This window comes from Canis lupus, chromosome 36, assembly GCF_011100685.1.
Source record: "Canis lupus familiaris isolate Mischka breed German Shepherd chromosome 36, alternate assembly UU_Cfam_GSD_1.0, whole genome shotgun sequence".
Classification (NCBI taxonomy): Eukaryota; Metazoa; Chordata; class Mammalia; order Carnivora; family Canidae; genus Canis; species Canis lupus.
The window spans coordinates 6,347,858-6,375,393 of record NC_049257.1 but is presented as its reverse complement, the minus strand read 5'-3'; the positions used below and the strand labels follow the sequence as shown (position 1 = coordinate 6,375,393).

Here is a 27,536-nt window from a genome sequence, read left to right as displayed (position 1 = left end):
ACTGTACTGTACATAGACTTTTAAAAACAGCTGGAAGGAAGTTGTCAGTGCTGGAATCCTAACTCCATTGGGGTGAGGCAGGAAATCAGAACATTGCAGAGGTGTTCTGAACTGTCATGATAAAGGCAATGCTGCGCTTCCCTTAGGAAGTTTTCTTTTTTCAAGTTATTTTGAGTAAAAAGGAAAAGAAGAGTTCATTCTTGTCTCTTTTACAAGGCTGTGTTGAAGAAAAGTGGTATAGATCTGAAAACTCCTCATTTGGGGGTCAGAAGGAGGGAAAAAAACATACCACCCACTTGCATTCAGAATCCAGAAGAGTAATTTCACACCTGAAGTTGGGCAGGATTTTATGTTTACTGAGTTCTAATCGCTGGTGGTTTGGGATGGAATTTGCCTGTTGTTTTGAATTTTCTTTTGAGATGATCTTGGCGCTATTACATGGTCCTTCTCTATATAAGAGATTAAATAGAATGTGAAATGCAACTTTTTGTACTGATTACATATTGAGACAAAAAGATGCTGGACTATTATTAACCAACGTAAAGTCTTGACAGATCTGTTATTAAAGTGATTTTAGCTATAATATATTCACCTTAAGAATATTCTGGTTTGGGGAACTCTGAATATTATATAATTTTTAAAAATTGTTCTCTTAAGCCTTAGTTGTTTAGTATAGCTTATATATTTATAATATTTTCTCATAATCATCTGTGACTAAATAGGGAAATCAGTGCTTGGCCTAAGTGGGGTAGGGAAACGTGATGGCAGTGTGATTACCGCAGCTTCCAGCTGCAAGATGCAAAGTGTGACTCTTCTTTCTGGGGTCTGCCCGTTTAACCTCCTATTCCATTTCTCTTCTGACTATTTGGCAGACAGATAAGAGGACCCACGGGCCTGGCTGGGTTCTGTTTTGAGATGTCTTTCTCTAGCTTAGAGAAACATTATCCAGCCTTAGAATTTGAAGGCTAGAAGGGAACATAGAAATCATGTAGTCTAATCTGCTTGTTGCCCAGATGAGGAACTGAGCTGCCCACAGATGATGTTCCAGTTGCTGCCAGGCAGAATTTGAATCCAGATATTCCGATTATTCCATCCAGTAATTTTTGTTTTCCGTAGACCTTTTCATAGAAAGGAAGGAAAAGAATTTCCCGCATTTTACTTCCCCCCAAATTATCGCCGGTCATTTACCATCTTTAAATTTTCTTTTCTACCTGGGAGACCTCTGTATAATAATCTGTGATACCATGTCCATATTCTCTCTTGATTACTAAGTTATTGTCCTACCTTTCTAGTACCATCCTCCTGTCCCTTCCCTTTCTGGAACATCAGCTTGTCCTGGCTGACCAAGGTTGGTCTTTTCACAAACTTTGATGAGCCATGATCTTTCCTGTCTGTATCTTTGTTGGTTCTTGTCCTCTCTCCCCCCATGGGACTGCCATTTATCTAATGCTTAAGGACTTGCCACCAATATTCAGCTCACTCAGCCATATGTACCCCTCTGTGAAGCCTTCCTCAGCCCTTCTGTCCTAGGCCCTTTCATCCCCTTTCATCCCTCATCTTCCCTTTGTTGAACTCTTAGGTTTTTGTGGGTTTGTCCTTTTTTTTTTTTTTTTAAGAAATTGTGCCATGCCACAGTATTATACGTGATACGGGATATAAGGCCAGGAACCCACTGTTAAAGGTATTTCCTTCCTAGACACACAGAAAGATGCTCAGCATCACTAATCATCAGAGAAATACGACTCAGAACCACTAGCTAGCACCTTGCATCGTCAGAATGGCTGGTATCAAAATGACAAGAAGTAACAAGTGTTGGTGAGGATGTGGAGAAAAGGGGGACCGTCATGCACTGTTGGTGGTGATGCAAAGTGGTGCAGCCTCTGTGGAAAACAATATGGCAGTTTCTCCAAATACTAAAAATAGAAGTACTGTATGATCCAGTAATTCTATTTCTGGATATTTACCTGAGGAAAGCAAAACCGCTAACTTGAAAAAATATGTTGCATGTCTGTTTACTGCTGCATTATTTAAAATAGCCAAGATAGGAAGTGACCTAAGTGTCCATCAATAAATGACTGGAAGAAGACGTGATGCAGATACATAATGGAATATTACTCAGCCATAAAAAAGAACAAAATTTGGCACTTGTGATAAGATGGATAGACCTCGAGGGTATTATGATAAGTGAAATAAGTCAGAAAGACAAATACCATATGATTTCACTTATGTGTGGAATCTAAGAAACAAAACAGATGAATAGACAAAATACAGAAGGAGAGTCATAAATATGGAGAACAGAATGGTGGTTGCCAGAGCAGAGGCAGGGGGCAAAGGGGTAAAATAGGTGAAAGGGATTTAAGAGGTACAGACTATCCATTATAAAATAAATGCATCATGGTGATGACAAATACAGTTTAGGGAATATTGCCAGTAAGATTGTAATATAACTACACTTATCATGGCGAGCATTGCATAGTATATAGAATTATCAAATCACTATGTTGTAGACCTGAAACTAATATACTGCTGTATGGCATCTATACTTCAATACTAAATTTTTTTTTAAATGTCCTTAAAATATTTTCCTTGCTAATGAATGTGCTTTCCAGTAGGAAAGGTTTGAGCCCATTGCTTTAAGCTCCTCACTTACTTTCTTGGTCCTGGAGTTTCCTGGTGAATAAATCCTATCTAATGCCTCCAGTTTATCTTTACTTATTTTATTTAATACATACATACATACACACATACATACTAGGCTCTACACTGTGGAGTCCCAGTGTGGGGCTTGAGCTCATGACTCTGAGATCAAGACCTGAGCAGAGATCAAAAGTCAGACACTTAACCGACTGAGCCACCCAGGCACCTCACCTCCAGTATATCTTTATGTCATTTTTTTAAATGATTATTTTTTAGAGCAGTTTTAGTTTTACAGTGAAATTGAGAGGGAGCTACACAGCTTTCCCACATACCCCCTGCCCCCCACATGTTATAGCCTCTCCTATTGTCAGTATCACTCACTAGAATGGCATATTTTTTCCCCAAGGCTGAATCTACATAGGCAAAGTGTTCAAGGTTTACCTTAGGGTTCATTCTTGGTGGTGTACTCCCTGTGGGCTTAGACAAGTGTATAATGATATGTATCCGCCATTAGAGTATCATGTAGACTAGTTGCATTAACCAAAAAATCATCTGTGCATGTTTATCCCTCCCTTCCCCCCAGCCCATGACAACCACTGGTCTTTTTTACTGTCTCCATAGCTTTGCCTTTTCCAAAATGTCATGTAAGTGGGAACCACAGAAAATGTGGCCTTTCAAATTGGCTTCTTTCACTTAGTAGTGTGCATTTAAGGTTCCTCTGTGTCTTTCATGGATTGATAACTCATGTCTTTTTAAGCACTGACTGATACTCCATTGCCTGGATGGACTACAGGTTACTACTGATCCTTTCACTATTATCGGGCATCTTTGTTTCTTCCAAAGTTATGAATAAAGTTGCTATATTTGTCTAGTGAAGGTTTTTGTGTGGGCATAAGGTTTTAACTCCTCTAGGTAAATCCCCAAAGAGCACAATTGCTAGATGGTATAATGAGAGTGTGTTCAGTCTTGTAGGGAACTGTCAGTGTGTCTCCAAAGTGCGGTTCCCTGTCAACCTGTGATTTGGAACATCTTTTCTTATGCTTATTTTTCATTGGTGTGTCTTCCCTGGTAAGGTTCGGTAAGGTCTTTGGCGCATTTTTAAATTGGGTTGTTTGTTTTCTTATTGGTGAATTTTAAGAGTTCTTTGTAGAGTTTGGATAACAGTTTATCAGATCTGTGTTTTGCAAATATTTTCTCCCATTCTCTGGCTTGTTTTCTCATTCTATTGAATTTCTCTCTTGCAGCACAGAAATGTTTGATGTTAATGAAGCTCACCCTGTCAATTACTTACGGAGTATGTCCTTGGTATTGGACCTAAAAAGTTAGTACTATACCTGAGGTCATCTTGAGTTTTCTCCTGTGCTATTTTCTAGGAGTTTTACAGGTGTACATTTTAAATTTAGGTGTGTGATTGTCTTTAATTTTGGTGAAGGATGTAGGGTCTGTTGTCTAGATTCATGCTTTTGCATGCAGATGTTCAGTTGTTCTGGCACCATTTGTTGACGAGACTATCATCGCTCCTTGTACTGTTTTTGCTCCATTGTCAAAGATGAGTTGACTATATTTACGGGGTTTTTGTGTTGGTTTTTAGCTTTCTCCCCCTTCATAAACACAATTCCAAACCCTAGAAGGAACAAATAGCACAAGAACTGTCGGGTGTTCCTTGGCCCAGGGTTCTCAGCAGGCAACCTGGGGCATCTGTGGGATTCTTGGCAGAACCTTTGGAGAGAACCAAACAATTGAGGTGATTTGCATGCTGGAGCACAAACCAGATCTTTAAAAGATATTTGGATGATAAAGGAATCTAGTGTTTGTTTTTTTTTTTTTTTTTAATGGAACCTTCAAAGAGAATTTGACCTCAGAAATCACACATTGTGTCTAAGGTATGTTTTCTACTATGGATTTTCAACACCTGGCTTGTTCTTTCTTTTTTCCTCCTCCAAAACCACTACCTCCACCCCAGAAAGCTTTTCTAAGCTGTTTTCATTTCTAAAGACTTTTCTCTGTTTATTTTCACTTCTGTGACATGGTCTCTGTCCATTCAGTCAGTCATGTTGTATACAACAGATATTTATCTTCTTCAGTGGAAGTCTTAAATTCGTTTCTTTTATCCAAAGCCTAAGAAAATGCTGCTCTATTCATGAACTTAGATAAAGAGATTTCTGTGTGAAGACTATAGCTTTACATGCAAGGATTAGCTTGATAGCTATCTTAGAGAATATTAATTGTGAAGTATATTGGAGATCTTTAGTTTTATTTTAATAGCCAGCATAACATCATGGCCCTCTCCTTTGATAAATATAACCCGAGAAAAATATTGAATAATCTATTGCTCAGTTTCGTAGTCTTAGAGGCTACAAAACTTGTTTTCAAAGAAGGGACAGTGGCTCTATGAAAACCAGTTTCATGAACTAATTAGCCATATGATGTTAAGCCCTGATATCTTAGCATCAAATAGGACTAATTGATATTTGCCCTTTGGCCTTCTCTCTCACATGATGGCTAAGTAAGAGTCTGCATGTGTGAAGGGGCACTATTGTTCTTCATTAATATAGGTGATCTCTCACATACTGGCCTACCCAGAAGAACATCTGCTTCCTGGCTAGTTTCTCATCTCTCACTAATTCACCTCCCACTTCTCAGCTGCGTGTACTTTCCCAGCTCCCTGTGCCAGGAACTTTTATCTTTCACAGCCACTAGTCCTGGCCCTCTTTGAGCCACTCAGATGTCGAAAAGAAAACAAAGAAAATACCCTAACTGTGGTGAAACTGGCCCATTTGGATGCTTTCCCTCCCCATTCCATAATTCCCTTAAATTGTTAAATTCTTTAACATCTTGAAAGCTTTATGGAGAGGAACTAGTGTGTGGAATTAGTGTGGTTATCTAATGTCTTTACACAGTACTCAGTTCATGTCAGGCTTGATAATGTACCATTTCCTGGTGAAAGACAATAATGTTCCATAACTTCTGGCTGCACTGTAGGGGCTATTTTGCTTTGGACTAAGGAAATAGTTGATGTGTGTTAAACCTCCCTGCGGTTGGGCTGGGGGTGGGGTGGTGGTGGTAGTGTGCGTGCGTGTGTGTGTGTGTGTGTGTGGACGCACACGTGTGCAATCATTGCGTGGCGGGATGGCAATGGGGATTATGGATTTTGGATTGTAACCTTCTTAAACTATAAAGTTGGTAGCCTTAGAGAAGACTTGAGGGCAATTAAAAGGCAGATTTTGGGTTTCCCTTCAAAATGTATTAGAGTCCCCAGGGAAGTTAGTGACTGAGGGGGAAGTGAGGAGAACTGCAGCTGTAAGATGGGTTGGAGCACAATCCTTGTGGCCTGTTAGTACCAGGGAGGAAATGAGACAATAGAATTTGTAATGTCAGATTTTCATTTTTATTCATTGTCTTCGGTGAACAGGAATCTGCAGCAGTACGTGATTACTAATATATTTTGGTTCACCAATGGTTTTTGTCTTGCCTTTTTCATAAACAACCTTTAGACTTGTATTTATATAAAAGAGTCTACTTAATGTGGTGTCGGAGTAGGGTAACGTGATGGAAAGGGAAATAGATCTGATGCGTGCGTAGTTGCCGCATGCCTGTTGTTGACCATCCTGTCTGAGTGTAGGAGGCCAGTGGGCCTTCCTGGCGGGATAGAGGCCTCAGGGTTGTCCACACAGGAAGTCCTCCTTGATCGCTGACAAACCTCTTCCTGCTGGTGCCCACACCCACTCTGTAGGGGTTGCAGAGAGGGTCTGCGAGTACAGCCATTCCATGTATTCACCACCAGCTGGTTTTCTGTCAGTTTTGGCATGCACATTAAGCCCAGGTAATGTTATTGTGAAAAACTAAATTAGTTTTTTTTCCCTGCCCTTGGATAAAAAGCTTGATGGGTAAGCTTGTTTACCTGATCCTAAGCGGTGACATTAGGCCAGAGGAGGCTGAGGTAGACTGCTGGGCTCTTGTGGAATGGGTCAGTGCTCACCCCAGGCCAGCCAGTCACTCAAGGTCCTTAATTAGGTTGAATTTGTGTAAATTGGCTACCTACCTCATCCAAGGGGACAAGAGATGAGAAGAGGGGTGGGGGGGGGGGGGGGAGTCCTTTTCAAACTCCAGGGAAGCTTTAGGGGTTTTGAGAGGCAAGATTAAAAAGACAACCGGTGATAAAAAGAGAATTTGGTAAAATATTCTCCATTAAAACAAAAAAGTTTGTTTTAATTGTTTTTTAAAGTTTACCCTTTGTGCCGTTGAACACAGAGTGTTATTGTTTTGAATTGGTCGGAGCTGTGAAGCTGGAGTTCAAGACTTGTCAGTGTTTACATTTCAATTGCGTTTTAATCTGGAAGCAAGAGTTTAAGTCTTCACTGGTTAAGTGTAGCTGTTCTAAAATGCTGACTCTGGTGTTCAGCCATAATGTGCTGTTGCTTTCGGATTTTTTTGTGTAGAATTCTTTTGTTAATAAAAATATAAGGTAGAGTTTTAAAAACTAACCTTTCAAAAGCTGACTTTGTAAAATACACCCACACACAAGCTGACTGTGCATGTGCTCATTAAATTAAGGGCACCTTTTTGTCTTTCTCAAAAAAAGAAAAAGATAGCCAGCCACCAGTGGTATTAAGGGTCCCATTTCAGAGAAACTTGAACTTAATATTTAGATAGCAGGAAGGATGGGCACAGCTAAATGAAATAATACAAACAGCACATTTAGGATATGGATGGTTCTGGTGTACCATGAAGAATACTGTTTGAGGGCTCTGGTTTGGGCAGGTTTGACAGACTTGCCATCTTCAATGTGTGACCATGGCATATTACTGAGCCTCTGTTGAGATTCTGTTTCCTAATGTGCCGAAGGGGAGAACAATGATGTATCTGCGTCATTGGATTAGGGAAGATCATACACATGAAGCACTTGCCACAGTGACACACATTAAACATGCAGTATGAGACAGTACTATTACTCAAATTATTGCAATTATCATTAACCCATTCTGAATATTTAGAGTTACATAGCTTTATTATGTTTGAATTTTCTTCTTTAAACATGTGTTCAGTCTTTATTAAGATTTAACTTGTTGATTTCCGTGAGTTTTATAAACCTAATCTTTGATCTAAAATTTTCTACACCAGAAAATAGAAAATTGGCAACCTAGAGTAAGCTGGCTGTCTTCAGCTAGTTCTGAGAAATAGTTAATATTAGGATAACATTTTAATTTGAACTTGTTCTGTATAGGATTCGCCAAAGGCCAGTCATCCTCAGGGCACATTCAGAAACCCCTGTCTCCCACCTGGGACCAGAATGTTAGGAGACTTTTTCCACCATAGGGCAGGATAGAGGGGAAGCATGGAGAGACGGGGGATATGCTCCACACCTACTTCCCAGAGTGAGAAAATATTACTATAATAAATATAGAGGCCTGTCAAAGATACATTAAATCAGCTATGTAAATTCTGAGATATAAATCATGGTTCTACTTTTGCCAAAAGTAAATACATAAATAAAAACCTACTCCTTTCATGTCCAAATAATCTCTTAGTAAATTATACCCCCAAATGTTTCGTTTAATCCTTCAAGTCCACACCGGGCACTCCACTTTCTACCCCAGAGAAGAGGTTGGAGCTGATACAAACTTGGAATGTGGTCTTTAAACCATCGATGGTTCATTTGCTTCACGATGGTCTAATGCCTCAGAGGTGGGGACGGAACAGATCCACAGCTTTTTTCAGACTTCTCCAGGGCTTACCCCAGGTGACCAGGTTCCATCCCCCAACAGCTGCACTAAACATAGTGGGTCCTACTTTGAGTAACAGTGTGGTTTGTGGCAAAGACAGGTTCTTGGACATTAATCAAAGACAATTTAAGAAAAATTTCAGCCTTGCCTAGATATGAGTTCTTTGTGTAAATCAAAGGCTTAGGATAGGGGGGCAGTTCTGTGTGTTACTTCCCAGCACCTCTGTTCTAAACTGAAATGCCAAATAGGGAGATGCCTGGCTAATTGTAAGGAGCAACTAATACAGAGTAATTTTGGAGAAGGAACACAGGCCTTTGTGTGATATGGCTGGGGATCTGAGATGCCACCTGCGGCAAAGCAAGGGACAGTGCTTACTCTTAGTTTTACTTCTAGAAAGCAGAGTCTTTATCCCCTAGGGAAAAACAAGAGATGAGAGAAAAGGGTATGAGTTCAACTGCTTATTAAGGGCATAACTCAAATAGATTTGATAGGATATGATCTCAGGTAAGTTTTTTCTTGAATTAAGCAATATGGTTATAGCTAGTTAAGTTCAGTCGTCATTTATACTTTGACTATTGTAAACCCTTCTTGCTACTTTCCTTCTGAAAGAGAATCACTTGAGGTAAAGTGATGTTTGGACTCAATAATCTTAGCAAGGACTCTGGGCACTAAGAAGAAAAAAATACATAGTAGAGGCGCAATGGTGGCCCAGTTGGTTGAGCGTCTGACTCTTGGTCTCAGCTCAGGTCTCTATCTCAGGGTTGTGAGTTCGAGCCCCACATTGGGCCCTATGTTGGGCTCCACACTGGACATGGAGCCTACTTTTAAAAAAAATACATATTACAGAAAAGAAGTAATGGTTACTTCATGTCCAGATTAATGAGGATCCCATTGTGGGAGGTACTGTGGAGTTAGGATAGTCATGGCAGAAACTGGATGCAGAGCCAGATCTATAGTGAATAACTGAGGTTGCTGGCATGGTAGGCAGGGTTACATATATTGCAAGGGATCTTCTGCTTTTTGAACTTTCCAAAGTGGAAATTAACTGTGTCTTCAGTGTGCCTGATTAATGTTTGTTTGTGGTTATAAAACTCAGACTGTAAGATTTGAAATTTTTTTTTAATGTCCAGGGACTATAATTTTACACTTTTATATTTTTAAATTGTTACTTAGTATAAGTGAAGTCCTTGGGTTAGTATATTTATTATTGAGATGTGAGGTGAAAAGAACTTCCATGTCCTGCTATGAAACTGCTGAGCATTTGCTTTGAGGGCACTTGAGGGTATGCTCACTTCCATCTCAGACCGAACCATTTAACTTCCTCAAAAGTCATGTGTGTGGCATAGGGCAGAGAAGTGTGGTTTCTTTCGATTGGTTAACAGAGAATTATCTGGTGTGAGTACAATTTCAGACATTCTTCCTAGGTGGCTGCCGACTGCTAAACCACACCGAGCCCTACGTTCAGGCTTTACAAAAGCTGTGTTCCTTGCTGCAAGGCCTGGGAAGGTTTCCAACTACCACACCGTTCTCACAGGGGTTAAATTTCACAAGGTTGGCCAGAGCGAAAGGCAGCGTGCCTGTAAATCTCATCCAGATGTCTCAGTGGAGCCGTGGGCCAGACTCAGAACTAGGTGAAGTCTGCCGCCTTTGAGCTTGTGATGGAACTCAAACTTTGCTACACTCGGAGAATAATCTTTTTTTTTCCCCCAAGAGTCTTAATAAAATTATCAGCAACTTTCAATCAAATGTTATTCAGAATTTGAAAACCTTTTCAAAAGTCTAGTGATTTCTAAATGACTGTATCGTAAAATGATATTATCACCTAACTTCACGCAAGTTAATTTTGAGTCTCAGTAGATGTGTTCCTTAAAAGGTGTGAATACATTAATCTTATATAAATTTAGCCCTATTTAAGGCACACGTAGAGACTATTCTACTGAATAAAATCCTGTTACTAATTGCATGTTGAGGGAGAGGGCTTTTTCTGTAGAACGAGCAGGTCTTTTTTGAGGTGTAAATTAAAATGTATACATGAAAGTCACTTGAGAGGATCTGTATTTGTTTTCTTGAGAGAGTTCATATGGCCTGTGAAGGGGGGCTACCCCTGTTGCAGCTGGTTTTCTGACGCTCCCCATCTTTGTCTCTCAGCAGTCTCTGGTCCCAGCCCACCCCATGGCCCCTCCCAGCCCCAGCACCACCAGCAGTAATAACAACAGCAGCAGCAGTAGCAACTCAGGATGGGACCAGCTGAGCAAAACGAACCTTTATATCCGGGGACTGCCTCCCAACACCACAGACCAGGACCTGGTGAAGCTGTGTCAGCCGTAAGTAGCTATAATTCTTGATTGTTTTCAGCTGATAGTTCTTTTTATCCTGTATCATATTCTAAAGAGATATAAATTGTCTTATAAGAGATGTTTAGCCCAAGTGTGAACCCTCATTACCGACACAGTGACAGTTCCCAAGTTTTCAGTCCTCAGACACAGCATTAACATCAGCAGAAAGCCTGTATAACAAAATAAATTGGAACATCTTCTCAGTGGAACTTGGCTTTATTGACATTTGACATATGAGAAGTAAAAGAAGAATTTTTGCAAAACTTTTGGCTGGAACCATATTAGGGCTGCTCTCAGGGGTTTTGTTTTTTGTTTGTTTGTTTTGCAATAGTACCTCTGGGAGCCAGTCTATCTATGATGAGAGAAACTTTAGCTATTACCATTTGTCAGAGAGGTAGTTACCATCTAGCTATCTTTCTAATTTTTTTTTAAGATTTTATTTATTTATTCATGAGAGACACAGGCAGAGGGAGAGGCAGGCCCCCCCCACAGGGAGCCCAATGGGGTTGGGGGAACCTCGATCCCTGTTTACGGACCACGCCCTGAGGTGAAGGCAGATGCTCAACCACCGAGCTACTCAGGCGTCCCCATCTAACTGTATCTTAAATGTGTGTAAGACTCTTAATTTTAGCCAGGAAATAATAGTGTGTCTTCACTAGCTTTGTGGTCTGGGTTATCACTCTCCTCTGTTTGGGAATTCTTATTTCCAAAATTCCTATTTCTTTTCTCAGTGCCACCCTTTCTGAGTCTTGTGAAGAAATGTGTGCGTGTGCGTAAAGCTCCAAAGTAAATATGCGTTATATGCTAATGTTGTTGAAGAACAGAATATAAATATGTTACTTTGCAAATGATGTTAACTCACTAAGTAAGAAAGCACTAATTTAAATCATCAAAGAGCCAGGGACGCCTGGGTGGCTCAGCAGTTTGAGCATCTGTCTTGGCTCAGGGTGTGATCCTGGGGTCCGGGGATCGAGTCCCACATCAGGCTCCCTGTGAGGAGCCTGCTTCTCCCTCTGCCTCTCTCTCTCTCATGAATAAATAAATAAAATCTTTTTAAAAATAAAATTCATAAATAAATCAAGGAGCCAGAAGCACTGGCCAGGGCAGGGATCACCATGTAAAGACTAATCACTTTGAGCTATAAAAGCCTCCACATATCACAACGTCTTTTATTTACCAAAGATAATTATGGTCCTTGACAAAAAAAAGGGGGAGCTTTATGTAACTGTGGAAGAAAATGTCTACTCAAGAATGTTTCCTAGTCCCTGAAAAATATTCCCGTTTCTCAACAGCTGATTAATGGCATCTCATTTCCGTTGTCTTGGGTACAATACAGATTCATTACTTATTAAAGTATGTTTCGGAACTTGGGCAGTATTTCCAAAGTGGAACTAAAAGTAACATCTGGCCTTCCACAAGGAGGGGTGGTGGTTTTGCTTTGTTTTGTTTTTAGAGAGGAGGGTGGGATGGCAAGTGGTAGTTCTTTAGGGTCTGGAGAGTTTTCCTATGGCCACCACTCTCAGCATCCTCCCTGTGCCTTTCCTGGGTCACCCTTTTGATCCACCCTCTTAGACTTTGACCCAGGCCCTTTTGGTTTTCAGGGCAGTGAAACAATGTCCGGTGCTAGGGACTAGGCTGAAAGCAAGTCCAGCTCTCGGGGTTCGTCATGCCTGGCCAGAGGCAGAGGGAACTTGGCCAGCTGCGCCTTGCCCTCTTGCAGCTGTCTAAGACCACAAATAGGCTTTTTGCTATCTTGTCTGCTTCTGGTCTTTACTGGCGTCTTCTTATGCTTTTGCAGCATAATTACAGGTAGATAGAGCGCCATAAAGTCTAAGGAGCTAAAAATACCACTGTAGGAAACAAAAGAATGGAGCTAACCCTCAAGCTCTTGAGGTATAAAGGAGAGAGGAATTCAAAAGAAATAGTTCCTCAGCTAGTTTTGAATCATGGAAGATGAGTTTTAACATCAAGGAGGCAGAGTTAAATAACCATAAAATAATAGATTGATGCCATGTTCTGTGTTTAGTAAATATGTACTTGAAAAATTTAACCAGTAACTTTTTTTAATTGAGTCACATCATATTCCACATGCAGTAGAAGAACATTTTATCACTTTCCCTGGAAAATGCACCTCTTTTTTGTTCTTGGTCTCTTTAATGTATATGGATCATCTTAATGTGTTTCACCCTCTCTGCTATTACTAATAGCAGCGATAAACATTGGTCTCTCTTTCCTATTTATTGGCAAAACCCCAAATTTGATACTTAACTGTGAAGATAGTGTTTCTGATCTGTGGTAGGTGGAGGCAGGACATACAGCCATATCTGCTGAAAGCTTCATTCCATTTACCACAAGGCCTGTAATAAGTACCACTTTTGACTTGCTGACAGTTTTGTGTCTTAGACTGGAAAGAGAGAGAGAGAGAGAAAAGGGCATTCCTGTTCTGGACTTAATTGTTTCCAATAAAGAATACTAGTTGGTGACATGGAAGTGACTCATCCTATGGGAAAAGTGACTCATCCAACAGCCGAAAAAACCCAGTGGACATAATTAGAGATTTTTTTTAGAAAAGTCAGTATCAAAACTTCTCAGAAAAGATAGGTGTAAATTCATAGGTCTAAAAAAAAAAATGTTTTAGAATTAAAAATTTAGCACTATAATTTCAAATTCACCCAATGGAATGAATGGCAGGAGGGGCAGCAATTGAAACAAATAACTTGGGTCTCCCCGAGCAGGGGGCTTGGTTATGTCAGAGGGTTATCCAACAGAAAGATGGGAAAAGATCATCTAAGAATGTTTGTAGTAGTGACCTAGTTCCATACCAACAACGTATGAGTCTTAAGGCAAGAATGATATAAGGGTTGTGAAAACTGGAAAGGAAAGCAAAAAATATTTTTAAAAAGCTATGTTCGGAGTAGAATATACACATGCTGTGTTAGAAGAAATGACAGTGAGAAAGCAGCCTCATACCAAGTCATAGAAAGACTCTTAACCCTGGAAGTGTAGATGAACATGGTTAGGGTCGTGGGACAGGGCTCAGACTAGAGGGGACCAGTTGCGTTTCTAGCTACTGAAGGAGGCAGGCAGCAGAAACCAGGAGATGTGATGGCAGCTGTCATGGCAGGTGATAGGGGTTGGAAGTAGGTATATTCCCCAGGAGGATTTAAGAAATTTTTTTTTTAATTTATTTATGATAGTCACACAGAATGAGAGAGAGAGAGAGGCAGAGACACAGGCAGAGGGAGAAGCAGGCTCCATGCACCAGGAGCCCGACGTGGGTTCGATCCCGGGTCTCCAGGATCACGCCCTGGGCCAAAGGCAGGCGCCAAACCGCTGCGCTACCCAGGGATCCCCTCACCAGGAGGATTTAATGAGGGAAGCAGATCAGCTCTGGGGAACTTCTTAACCGTGTGTGTGTGTGTGTGTGTGTGTGTGTGTGTGTGTGTGTGTGTAGGAAATCTGGTTGGAGCCTCATGACTGTTTCAGGCTGCTGCACCTTTGTTTCTGATTCTGAGAAGTTACCTACTCAGAAAGTACATGAGCACCATTAACCAGCAAGTTTAGGGAATGGAGCGATCTGGGTAACAGGAAGGAGTAATTACGCAGAGAACTCGGTCTTAATTTCTTCCCTTCTCTAAAATCCAGCCAACCAAATACTTCGCTTGACTTTGGTGCCATTTCATTTCTCTCATTCAGCCTCCTCAGGCGAATTTTCTAGACAGATGAGCTGAGGACTCTTGTTTCCACTTTCTTTGCCACCTCACCTTTTGCACTTTGCCTTCCAGTTCTCAGTTGAAACTGCACTGGCATCTTCTATCTATCTTACTTTATTTGATACTTAACTCTGCTGATAGTGTTTCTGACACGTTATACAGAGGTAGGACATAACAGCGCTCTTTTCTCTCTCTTTTCCACTCCTCATCCACTTCTCCTGAGGACTCTCTGCTCTTTTGATTTCGGTTCTTGGCTCATTCTTCTAGAGCCTCATCTTCTTGTAGGGCTCTTCTCCACTGGCCCCCATTTTCTACACATTTTCCACTCATCACCTCAAATTCAACACTATCTCCTTCCTCTTCAAACTATGACATTTCTAAATCTAACTCTCTGACGCTTTGGAGCGGTGGTTGACTATTTCCCATTACCCTCTTAGCCCCCAAGTCTTACAGATTCTGTGGCCTTGCTCCTTCCTTCTGCCAGAAGAATTGAATGCTTCCTCCATCCCTCCCCACATAGTGACAAGTGAGAATGATTTACCTCTGCTGTTACCTTGTCTCAGGTGCCTCCTCATTTCCCCTTCTTGATTTCTCAAGGCCAAGGCTAAGTTCATCCTACCTCCACCATGCTTGGACTGCACTAAATTCTCCTTATTTTCTTTTATGTGTCACATAAAAGCATCTTCTTTTCATACAGTTCTATTCTCCATGTGCTTATTCCACTGTTCAGCAGCGGTCTGTGACCATATATACTGCTGACAGCATATCATTTTTTTTTTAATTTTATTTATTTTTTTAAGTAAACTCTACACCCAGCATGGGACTCAAACTTATGGCCCTGAGATCAAGAGTTACACACTTTACTGACTGACCCAACTGGGACCCCCCTCATATCATCTTCATCAATTTCTCAGCTACTTTATAAGATCATGGTGGTTGACATGCAAGAGTTTGGCACTCAAGAGTTACAAACCACAGTGGTAGGCAAGTACCTAATTCTCAGGAGCCTGTAAAATGGGTCAAATAAGGTTTAAATCATGAAGTTGTGATGAGGATTAAATCAAGTTATTTGAGGAATGGAGCTGGTCCGATGCCTAGAACACAGTCGTCATTGAACAAATATTAGTCTCCCTCTGCCCATGTCTTTGTTCTTCAATACCCTAACTACTAGACTAAAATACACTTAAATTACATGTAATCCTACATTTAAAACTAAGGGGCGAAAAACCAGATTCTGATTCTGAAAGCTGGGAAAGCCAGGGAAGTGGGTTATGTTAACGTAGCTGCATAACTGCCTGCCTTCTTCTTGAGGCTCTTTTTATTTTGGCACTTGCAAAAGACTGGTTTCAGCTTTGTGATTTATTTCTTGTCGTAATAATGACTATAGCATGTAAAATTTTCCATTGTGTCCAAACTGTCCTTTCTGAAGATTTAAAAACATATTTGTAAGCAAGGTTTGTTTCATGGTTCTTTCTGGTTGACAGTGGGAGCAGATGAGTGTCTCTGTTGGCTGTGGCTAGGTAGCTTAGAGGTGACTGTGGTATTGACATCTCATGAAAAAGTCTAGATAACTCAGTGTATCAACAACTTAATTTGGAGAAGAAAGAGTCTATTGATATTAAAACAAAAGGAGGTATTTCCACTCCTCTTGTCATATATATCCTTTCTCTCATTCTCAAACCAATCGTGGTCAACCATTTTTTTGTCCTTCCATTCAGTAGACACCTAATTCATTTCAAAGTGCAGGAAAACATGATTTCAGTGTAAATGTGAAATTAAATCTAACTTACAGTATTATAGCCTGTTACTAATTAAAAGGAAATGTTTTTTGAATGTAATCCATTTCCCTGGTTTTAATACCCAGTACATTTCATTTCCTGTCCTTTTGTTTTCTGTTTTCTACAAGTCTGCCTTATTCTTTTGAGTATACTACAGCTCTTAAAAAAAAAAAAAAGGCAAAACAGAAAAACAGTGTGATCAGAGGTAAACATAAACAACAAGCCTCATGAAGACAGAGTAAAGTAAATGTTTCAATCAGTTCAGTGTTCTGTGAGAAGTCAGAGGACGACTTTGTTAATCTTGATACCAAGGCATTGGGGTCACTTTCAGTACAAGAGGGCATCTCGACTTCTCAGGGCAAGGAAGAGTTCTTGTAGGGTAGAAATAATGTCCTCTAGGCCTCAGAAAGAGCCCAAGTGGTGGGATAGTGCTTTGGTGTTTAAGAAAAGCACAAGGAACACTTCTTGGTGGGTAGCTCCATTTAGCAATTACTAGTTAGCAAGGCTTCTGGTGACTAGAGTGAAGAATGTGGGTATAGAGGAAAATGGAGCTGGAGGTACCATTTGGGGGCATAGTGTTAGCACCTTCCAAAATCTAAAAAGTTGGAGTTTTTCCCAAAAGTTTGGAGTTTTTTCTTTGGTAGCAGAGGAGTTAGTACTTACAGTGGAAGAGAGGCATAATCCAATGTGTCTTTTTTCTTCCTCTCTCCGAATGGTAATTCTACCCAAAGGAGGAAGTTGCCTTGGAGAAGGAGAGTCTGATAGATGAGAGATGATGCAGCCTTGAACCAGGGCGGTGATAAGAAATGGGATGGGGAGGAGGTGCTGGGACCGCACAATGATGTCTTGGAGGTGGGGACATCGGGACTAGAGCATGATTAAAAATGACTGTAAGGTTTTAGCTATGAATAAAGAGAACACTTGAGGTGCCTTAACTGAGAAAGAAAGCACAGGGAAAGAAAATTAGGGCAATTATCAGGAAAATGGACAACTTGAAGTGATTGTATTCTTTTCTCTGTACGCCTTTATCTCTGTAGCTCTAAAATTTCTTTTGGAAATCTGTTTGCTAAAATGTTGTTTCTCCTCTGTGAATAAAATAAAATGATCATCACTGTAATCCAAAATGATCAGACTACTTTCAGGGTAAAAATAAAAAGTGAAGGCATTCCAGTAAGATGAATACTAATCAGTGTTTACTCAATTATGAAGTTACCTTCAGTGTTTACTCTGAAAGTAACAGTGGGCCTGCTAGTTCTAATATCCTGAATTCCCAGGTAAATATGAAATCTTGTGCAATTTTTAGAAGTTACATGAAATGAGAGACTCCTGGGTGGCTCAGCGGTTGAGCTTCTGCCTTTGGCTCAGGGGTCAAGTCCCAAATCGGGCTTCCTGCAGGGAGCCTGCTTCTCCCTCTGCCTATGTCTCTGCTTCTCTGTGTGTCTCATGAATAAAGAAGTAAAACACTTTTAAAAAAATAGTTACATGAAATGAGAAGGACAGAAGTTCAAAACAATGATCCTGTGATGAAGTAGAAAAAAATCATTCCACCTAAAAGAGATCTGGTTCTCACATCTACATTGAAGAGAGATTGTAGAGCCAGGTGATCCAAAGTCATTCAGATTATTTCCAGATGACTCAGTTCAAAAAGCTTAAACATACCCTGAGTTACTGCATTTTTTTTTTTTTAAGAGAATAAACACGTACACACACATACTTCTCTATGAGAGTATTCAGGTAGCTATACAGACATGAAAGAGACCAGAGGTTTTACTGCCCACATGAGGCATCATTCCAAAGTCAGCAGTGTGAGTCTTCCAGACACAAAGCTCTTGATGTAGGGTTAAATCAGAAGCTGATATAAGGAGGTGATTGATCTCTCTTTAAGGTATAATTGACTCTTCAAGTGTTGTCTTCCAAGCGAGTTGAAGTAGTGTCTTAGTGATGCTGGTGGTGGTGGTGATTGCGTTTTATTTAACACACACCAAGAAATGAGAGACTGACAGATCATTTTTTCTTTGGTACTAACTATCTCAGGTAATTGAGATATGGACATGTTGAGCTATATTGTATTCCAAACCCATCTGAACTTTTAGGGTTTTTTTTTTTTATTGTATTTTATAAAAGAACTGAAAACTGTATCTAGCAAATTTTTATTTCTCAGATTCCTTTGAAAGACAGGGAAAAAGAAAGAAAAGTCAGCAGAAACGTAGTGTAGTAGAAAGATAGTTGTTCTCTCATTAAGTGTGTCTTTTAAAAAAATACTTTATTGCCTAACATACTTTAAAAAAAAAATCTTTCCAAAAAGTGCTGTTATGATGAGTTTTCCATAGTTAATCATGGAAAATGCATGCCACTTCTGTCTTTATGACTATTATATACCTTCTTGCCCATGTACAGCTTTTATTTATATTATGAATAACAGAATTTCTTTTAATAAACTTTTAAATGTTTTTGTTCTGTAAAGCAGCCTTTCAAGAGTTCTTTCTTGGTCTAGAACATTCTTAAAACAGAAAATACTAATAGTTTCAGGGACTTGGCTTTTTCTGTTGTTGCTAGTGTGGTAGGGATGCCACATAATAAATAACTCAGTGAGGTTTTAGACCTAGGAACTTGGGCATGAAAAGTGTGATCTGAGATGTGAAGTTTTCAGACTTTGTCTCATCCTTTCAAAAAGGCATCCCTGTCTACTGAGTCCAAATGTTACATTACTAATTGTAAGTTATGTCTCTCTTTATGGACAATATTCCAGAAAGGTTCTATACTCAAAGAACAAAACATAATGTATTGGAGACTGAACCAGATTTCATATTTTATGATTTTTGTGGGGTTTTTTTTTCTGAAAAACAAATCAAAACAGGTTCGAGAGTTTAAGACCAGCAGTGTATTTACCTGAATCTTTTCCTTATTCATTCATCTCTTGACTGTGCCATAAAGAACCATTGTCTTGTTCATGTTAATTGTTTCATTTCCTTTCATGGTATGAAAGAATTCTGGCCTGTACAGATCTTTGACATACCAAGATATAGTCTAAAGATTTTTGGAAATCCCAGAATTTCACAAAAGTAATTTCAGTGTCAAAAAAAAAAATTCCACACAAATACCTACTTTTCAGTAGAGAACTATCTCTTTCTTGGATCTCTCTTAGCTCTTCCTTAACTTTTATCATTAGAACTAGCAGTGGTTTTTGTTAGGTAGTGGGCAATATTCAAAAATTAATGCAATATTTAATCCCTTCTTGAGTTACTGCTACACAATTAGAACAAAAGCTTCTTGAAAAATGGACTGTGGGTGATGGGCTACATGACTCACTTCCTTCTGCTTAATCCCTCAACGATTCAAAAATACGCTGCAGCAAAATTCAAGCTAATTATCAGTAAGAGACTTCCAGTGTCATTGTCATGAGTACACGAAACTGCAGATATTAATTATTGCCAATATTTGATATTTTGGCAGAAAATCTCAGTGATGTCTGTTTCTAATTTATCATCAATGTAATATTGGCTGGTAAGCATGCATATGTAGACATTTAACCAATCCTCCTTATTGTCAGTTGACATTTTTCCTTAAGATTCCTACATGTGATTAAGAGCCATTGTTCCCTGTCTTGCTCAAATACTGCACAAGCTGTTGGCACACCAATTTTAATATTAGCCTTAGCTGAATCTAATTGGGAAGCCAGCACTGAAGATAATGGACATAACCACAAGCATTTTAAAAAGAGCAACCACTCTTTTCTCTCTGTGAACAGATGGAATTTACTTTATGTTCATTCCATTTTCCTTTATAGGAACCTTAGATTTCTGTAGCAGTAGTCTATTGCTGTTTGACCATTATATGAAAGTGAAGGTGGTATTATTGAGAATAAAAGCCTTTAAAATCTTGATTTGGCCTTTGTGCTTGGTTTGACTTAGAATTGCTTTATTGGGTTACCACAGATTTTAAGAATTTACAACATCTTTCTTCACCTTCCCTCGTCTTCATTTCATAATAAAGGTATGTGAAAAAAAAAAAACCTATAAAAGGTGTAAACACCTGTATCATGCCAGCAGCTAATCTTTGTTACATCCTTACCATGTGCCAGTAACTGTGCCAGGTAGTTTTATTATTTAATTCTAAGAACAAGTTTCTGAGCAGTAGTATTATCCTTGTTTTAAAGATGAAGTTGAGGGAGGGTTCTTTCTCTAATGACTCCTGAAAATACAGCAGGTAATGGAGGAGCCAGGACTTGCACTCAGACAGCCTGACGCCAGAGACCATCCTCTGAACCACTGTGTTCTCTCTCCCCAATACACTCTGAATGCCAGCTCATCCTCTCCATCCTCCTCTCACCAGCATCCATGCTCCTCTGTTTGCCACAAGATACGAGAAGACTCGTTTCTCCAGAACCCTATATGAGACACATAGCTGTGATAGTTGTAGTAAGATTTTGTTAGAAAAATCAGCTTCCCTTAAGTCCACTTGAATAGCCAACAGGATCAAAGTTCAAAGTAAAGGCAGGAGGATGGAGGAGGAAGTCGTTTTTCTTGACATCTAACAAAGTAATCTGTTTTAATGTAGCTGGCTATACAAAACTCAGGTCCTGGTTAACTGAAGCACGTGTGGTTCCCCAAGATTGCTCGGTGCAGAGGGGGCACCTAATGTGTCATCTGCTTTATGCCTGGGGTTAGTGCATGTACAGAAAGGAACATTCTTTTAGGGATCACTGTCTGACAAAATCAAACAACATTACTTTAGAAAATAATGGGCTCGACATAGCATTATAGTTTTGCTATATGTATAAATCTCATTAAAACATAAGACCAAGCCACGTTTGAGGAGAAATTAAATAATTAAAAGTGAGTGGAGAATTCTATTCTTTATTAAGTATCGTGATTTTGGTTTTGCTAGATACTGCTCCAGACATATTTCTGGCCCTCTAGGAGGTTCTTGTCTTACATAGAAAAAATAAGCTTCACACCTCATTTTGGCTAGAATGTGATGTGTCATGGGAGAGGTAAGAAGGTGCTACAGAAATTACAAAATAAGGAGTGTTTGCATGTGATTGGGGCCATCAGGAAAAGCTTGCTTCAGGGTGGGTTGAGCAGCTCCAGCTCAGGTGTAAAGCCAGGACTAGCCTGGCTGCCTGCCCTGTCTTTACTAAGACCATTCCATGGGGGATTTTAATGCCAGAGGAAGGCTTGGACTTCACTGGGAAAGTAGATGACACATACTGCCCCAGGATTTGCCCTTGATAGAATGTGATAAAGGGAATGGGTCCAAGAAGGAAGATGATTCAAAGATGAGTGTGAGATCTTGAGTCTAGGAAGCTGGGAGTTTGGTACCATTAACAGATAAGGGGATCAGGAGTAAGCTTATTTTTATCCTTGCCTGGAAATTCTCATCCACTCTCAGGAGACTTTTCACTTTTTTTTTTTTTCTAAGATTTTATTTATTTATTCATGAGAGACACACGGAGAGAGGCAGAGACATAGGTAGACGGAGAAGCAGGCTCCCTGCAGGGAGCCCAATGTGGGACTCGATCCCAGGACCCCAGGATCACGCTCTGAGCCAAAGGGAGATGCTCAACCACTGAGCCACCCATGCGCCCCTCAGGAGACTTTTCAAATCGAGTGCCTGTTTGTTTTATGAGTTTGTGTGGTTTTGGTGTGGTCATTAAATGGAAAGAAATAGTGCATCAATTCCAGACTAGTGACTCTTCAGTGCAGAAGAGAGACTAGTGATTAAACATGTGTATTTGGGCAGCCTTGGTGGCCCAGCGGTTGGGCAGCCCCAGTGGCCCAGCGGTTTAGCACTGCCTTCAGCCCAGGGCGTGATCCTGGGGACCCAGGATTGAGTCCCGTGTTGGGCTCCCTGCATGGGGCCTGCTTCTCCCTCTGCCTGTGTCTCTGCATCTCTCTCTCTCTCTCTCTCTCTCTGTGCCTCTCATGAATAAATAAAATAAAATCTTTAAAAAAATAAAAAATAAACATGTGTATTCACCAGTGGAATAGTGTATATTAAAAACTTGCGGTCCATACAATCCTTATTATGGTCACCAACAATAAGATCTATATGTCCCTCCAACATGTAATTATTTTCTTAAATTTTATGGTTCAATATTTGGGGCTTAAGACTCTTTAAAAGGTTGCTTTTTGTTTGATAAAATGCTTTGCAACTCCCTTGACAAGATCATGTGGTTTCATATTGGAGACTTTTGAGAAGAGATTGTAAGAGAGATGTGGGACTGAGTGGGAGGAGAAAAGGCTGTTTCCCTAAATGGGGTGTCTAGAATTAGTCAGGAAGTACACTCATAACACAAACAAACCTGACCAAGTTCATGGCTCTGCCCAGGGACATGGGCTCTTTCTCCTGGTTGTGCACTCACTGACCTGGCTGTCCTAGGTGTAAGTTTGTCTGAATTGCCTATGGGACGAGGACCACTTGTCGTCTTTATTTTCTTTTTGTGCCATTGCTTCTTCCTGCCTCTATTAGGTATCAAATGTCAGGGAGGGAACCTTTATGAAAAACTAGCGGTTTTTTGTTGTTGTTGTTTTGTTTTTTTTTAGTATCTACACTTACCTGCATAGTTTTAGTTTTCCAACTTTGCAAATGCCAGTTTCTGAGAGCATAAGGACTGTTTCTTTAATGGTGAAAACAAAGAAGCAGTCATTTGTGATCCTAGAAACAAATTAGGCTGCCAGCCCATTTGGACAGGAGCACGGATCCTTTCCAGGGGTTTTTCCAAAATGTTTCATTGTCACCCTTAAATTTCAGTCATGAATTATGACAATATTACAGTTATTGCCCCTTTATAGACATAGCTTTTGCTCCAGTACTTAATCTGCTTAAATGGCCCTGTGTAGTCATTCTGCTTAGTTGGCTAGATAACATTTTTTTTCTTTAATTTTTCCTACTATCCTTTTATTCATTATCTTTTTTTTGTTTGATACCATGCAATTAGCTGGTAAAAGCCATTTAATTTTGACTCAGATTTTTGAGACAAAAGAATTTGAGCATTTATTTAATTAAAAAGTTTATTGCATTTTTTTTTCATCTCCAGTCTAAATCACAGAACTTTATATCTCTTCTAGTCAAAGAGCTGTTAACGAGGAGTGCTCACCAGAATTAAAAATTGCATGGCTGGGCCCTTCAGTAGATTGTGAGTCAGAAGATTCAGAGAGATAGATGCACAGAGTGGCGGGGTAACATAACATACAGTTGTACCAAAGAGCACAGATTCTGGAGCCTTCCACCTGGCCCTGCTATTTCCTTAGGCGAATTCTCAACCTCTCCATGTAAAATTAGGATTCTAAGAGTATCTACAAGACGGGAGTTCTTACATGTGGATTAATGTGCGTGAAGTGCTCAGAACATTTTCTGGCATGGATTAATGTTACTGCTATCATTATGTATTTTTTAAACCTCCCAGAAGTTTCTGATGTTCAGTCCCAGTTAACAGCTTCTAATTTAGTCCCTTCATATTAAAATCAACCAAACTAAACCTCAGAGAAGATTAAATGACCTTCTTTGAGTCAAAATTAGGAGGTGGCAGTCCTACGAATAAATCCTATGGTCTCCTGAAACACTTGCTTCCCCCCACCACCCGCTGATTTCCCTCTTTTCACAGTGAATATAAACTCTACTCTCAACTCTGCCCTTACTCATGAGTAGGAAATATCTGTATTTCAGTTTCTTGCCGAAGAACTTAACTTTAACCTCTCCACTGGCAGCTCTGGTCAAAAGCTGTTGGAAGAAATTAGATTTATGAAGAATTGCCTGAAAGATTTGTAGTTCTTTTTTTTTTTTTTTTTTTTTCATCACAGAGCTTCCCAACCTTGTCATGGCACACAAAGAAAAGGGTAATGTTTGTATTCGATTATATTAGTATTAGATTAGAGTCGTATATCATCAGTTGGTGAGGCTGCTCAGTGTTGGAATAATGGGCCCCACCCAGTCTCCAGGGGTTGCTGGGTCTGTACCTCCACATCCGTAATAGAACCACCCCAGCAGGGGGAGTGTAGACATTATTTTAGTAGGAAAGCCCTTTGTTAAATTTTTAGTAGGAAAGCCCTTGTGAATGTTTCAAACTCATGGGCTTTTTTTTTTTTTTTGTATATATTTTATAAATACAAATGTATAACATTTAAAAAATAACCAGGGAGGGGGTGTCTGAGTGGCACAGTCGGTTAAGCTGCTGGCTTTTGGTTTCACTCAGGTCATGATCTCAGGGTCATGATCTCAAGCCTCATGTCAGGTTCTATGTTGAGTGTAGAGTCTGCTTGGGACTCCCTCTCCCTCTCCTTTTGCCCCTTCCCTCTGTTTGTTTTCTCTCCCTTTCTCTCTCTCTCCCTTCCCTCTCCCTCTCCCCCTCCCTCCGTCTCCCCTTTCTCTCCCTCTCTCAAATAAATTAATAAATCTTAAAAAAAAAAAACAGGAAGAACAATGAGACAGTTTTGATGAACTCAAAAATTTGAGGTTGGGATTTCTGGATGACACTTGGGAACAGCATCAACAACTTAATGTATCTTATTTATTTCTCTTTTGGTCTTAGTTGTACAGCATTAGGGAAATGCTTATTTATATCCATAGGTAGTGGGAAAGGTAACAGTTTTTTGACAGTGTGTTTTGTCTTCTTAGTGCGGTCTTGAAGTAATCTGATCCAGAAGCAAGGGAGAACTGGAAATTTTTTGTTTTAACATTGAATCCCTAATAATAGAGCTATTCAAATGCCTCATGATAGATATAAAACCAGGAGCACCTAAAACTTATGGTCAGTAACCAGTCCTAATGATGTCACTTTATCATGAGTCAACATGTAGGCAATTTGTTATTGTACCACTGGCTGTAAGATCACTGAGAGTGTACACCAACTAGTTGTACCTGCTTTCAGTTTGTCATTTGAGCGTGATGCAGTTGTAGGTCATTTATACAATTTTATATGAAGGGGCATGTGCAAACTTGAATTTCCAGAATGCCAGTGCAGAGTTAAAACTTTCCTAATCAGGGATCCCTGGGTGGCGCAGCGGTTTGGCGCCTGCCTTTGGCCCAGGGCGTGATCCTGGAGACCTAGGATCGAATCCCACGTCGGGCTCCCGGTGCATGGAGCCTGCTTCTCCCTCTGCCTGTGTCTCTGCCTCTCTCTCTCTCGATCTCTGTGTGTGACTATCATGAATTAAAAAAAAAAAAAAAAAAAAAAAAAAAACTTTCCTAATCAGTGACTCATTTTTTAAGAAGTTCAGATGTACACAAAGAGATGGCAAGGAGACATTTGCCCAGTGTCAGCATTGGAAGTGGCTTAATATGACGTTTGTCAGTGTGCTGACATTATGCCACAGGTTTGCTTGCATTTCCTGTTGGTATTTTATTTCAAGGCTAAGAAATAAAATTCAAACAGAAAATGGTGGAACTCCTCACGCACCTCTTCAAGAGCCTAACTTGATAACCACTGTGCCACGGAGTGTAGGCTTTATCCGGATGCAGCAGAATCATCAAGGAGCATAGTGCATGAACCACATGGCTATTTGCCCTTGGAGAATTCCCCCCAGGCACTGGGGATCTGGTGGAGGGGGCCCTTAGGGAGCCACCCAGGAGGAAGTTCCTCTGGCCTTCAAGCTGGGGCAGATGGACTTCTAAGCTCAGGCCTTGCTTTTATTCCACTGAACATTCAGTTCCATAATTTCCTTCTTAATTTTGACTACTAGGAAGTTGTGAGCCAAATTTGTATCCCCTGTTGGCAGTTGGCAGGAGCTCACTTTCTAACTTGCCTATCTGTGTAATACTCCTGGGATTATTTTCCCTTCACCTTGAACTCTCCATATCCATTTCTGTCTTGTGGTGTTGCTTATATTTTTGCAGTCTCCAACTTTTTTGGAAAGAGGCAGAAATAAATGCTTCTCGTGCTCTCTCTTCAGCTACCCCTTTTGAAATCACAGCATGTGGAATGTTGCTTGGTTTTCTTTTGTTAGTTTGTACAGCAATCATTCTTGTCAAAGTGGCTCACTTGAGATTGCTCATATTTTAAAATCTCTAATGGCATTTCCATTGTAAAGGAAAATCTACTCCCTTCTCTTTATACTCCAATAAAGACAGAAGTAGATGCACAACTGTTCTTTGACTGTCATGAAACACTAAAATCAGCAAATACGCAAATTCATGATTTCCAGCGACTCTTAGCTTGATCGACATCTGTGAAAGGAAGTTGGGTTTTGTTTTTTTTTTTAAATGTGCTTTCCTTATACCCATTCTCACTTGGAATTCACTTGAATTAATTGCCTTGAATTAATTGCCCCTCCTTTTGATGTTTGAAGACTGGAAATGTTCAGTAAGTTGCCTGGATATGCGTTTTAGCTGTAGGAGTTTCTTTCACTTGTTTTTTGATAGCTTTATAAATAACAATTTAAAATATTTGGTTCTAGCTTCTAAACCTCCTGTGGGCTATGCATCTGTTTATTCTCCATCTACTATGAGTTACTGATAAGTTTCCAGATTTGAGCTTGAAGGAACATTCTTCTTCTGGAAGTAGGTCATCATAATAGAGTTTCTGTGAGTTTCCTCTCCTTCTGTCCTCGGCTTTCCTTTCTGTTTGGCTGTGTTCTAACAGCACCAGCCTTTCCTGAGCCTGCACAGACAGTAATACGCCTAGACCATTGTGCCCTCTGTAGATCCAACACTCACAAATGTCCAGGAGGAAGAATTTTGATACCACATTGGAGAGAAAGGAGGGGGTGGCACTTTATAAATGATCCTAGGCAGCAGCAAATTAGGCAACCCTCATTCTCCTTTCGTAGTGCTATTGACTTCTGAACCTCCCCAGCAGCACAACCTCAGGAGTGCTGCTGTCACACGGACATAGTTGCCAGGATGTGTCACAATCTGAGCCTGTCTTTGCATGTTGTGGACCAATATGAGCCACCAAGATAAATATCTTTGGGCGTGTGCCTAAAATCTGTATACCCTCCTGCTGCCCACATCTGCACAAAATGTATAGGTAGGCCCTGTCTCCAGAGACAGGTAAACTCACTTGCCTTAGCTTATTAACTCCAGGTGTTTTTTTTGACTTTACGTGTCATGCATGAGTTTTGCGATGGCTACAAGATCCTATATTATCTGCTACCACTCCCCCTAATTTTTCTGACCTTACCTCCCCTAACTCTCCTACTTTACTCCAGCCATGGTGGACTCCTGGGTATTTCTCCAGCACACCAGGCCTGCTTTGTCTTCCAGTCCCACGTCACCCTTTCCTCCCCTATCTGCCTTGCTCCTCCCTAATCCTCCTGACTGACTCTCTCACCTCCTTGAAGATTTTGCTCCGATGTCACCTTCTCATCGAGCCTACCTTGACTGCCTTTTTAAAAACTGTAATCTATCTCC

The 27,536-nt window shown here is 40.2% G+C and overlaps 1 protein-coding gene across 9 annotated transcripts in view; it reads left to right on the top strand.

Moving 5' to 3' along the window:
- Positions 1–27,536, top strand: part of RBMS1 (RNA binding motif single stranded interacting protein 1) — a 213,976-nt gene that overhangs the window by 110,267 nt on the left and 76,173 nt on the right. For 6 of the 9 annotated variants that reach the window (XM_038584637.1, XM_038584640.1, XM_038584642.1 and 3 more), the window contains one exon: positions 10,509–10,684. In XM_038584637.1, coding sequence (XP_038440565.1) covers positions 10,509–10,684 — 176 coding nt within the window. The remainder of the gene's footprint in view (positions 1–10,508; positions 10,685–27,536) is intronic. The other 3 variants (XM_038584638.1, XM_038584645.1, XM_038584641.1) reach the window with 1 other exon arrangement.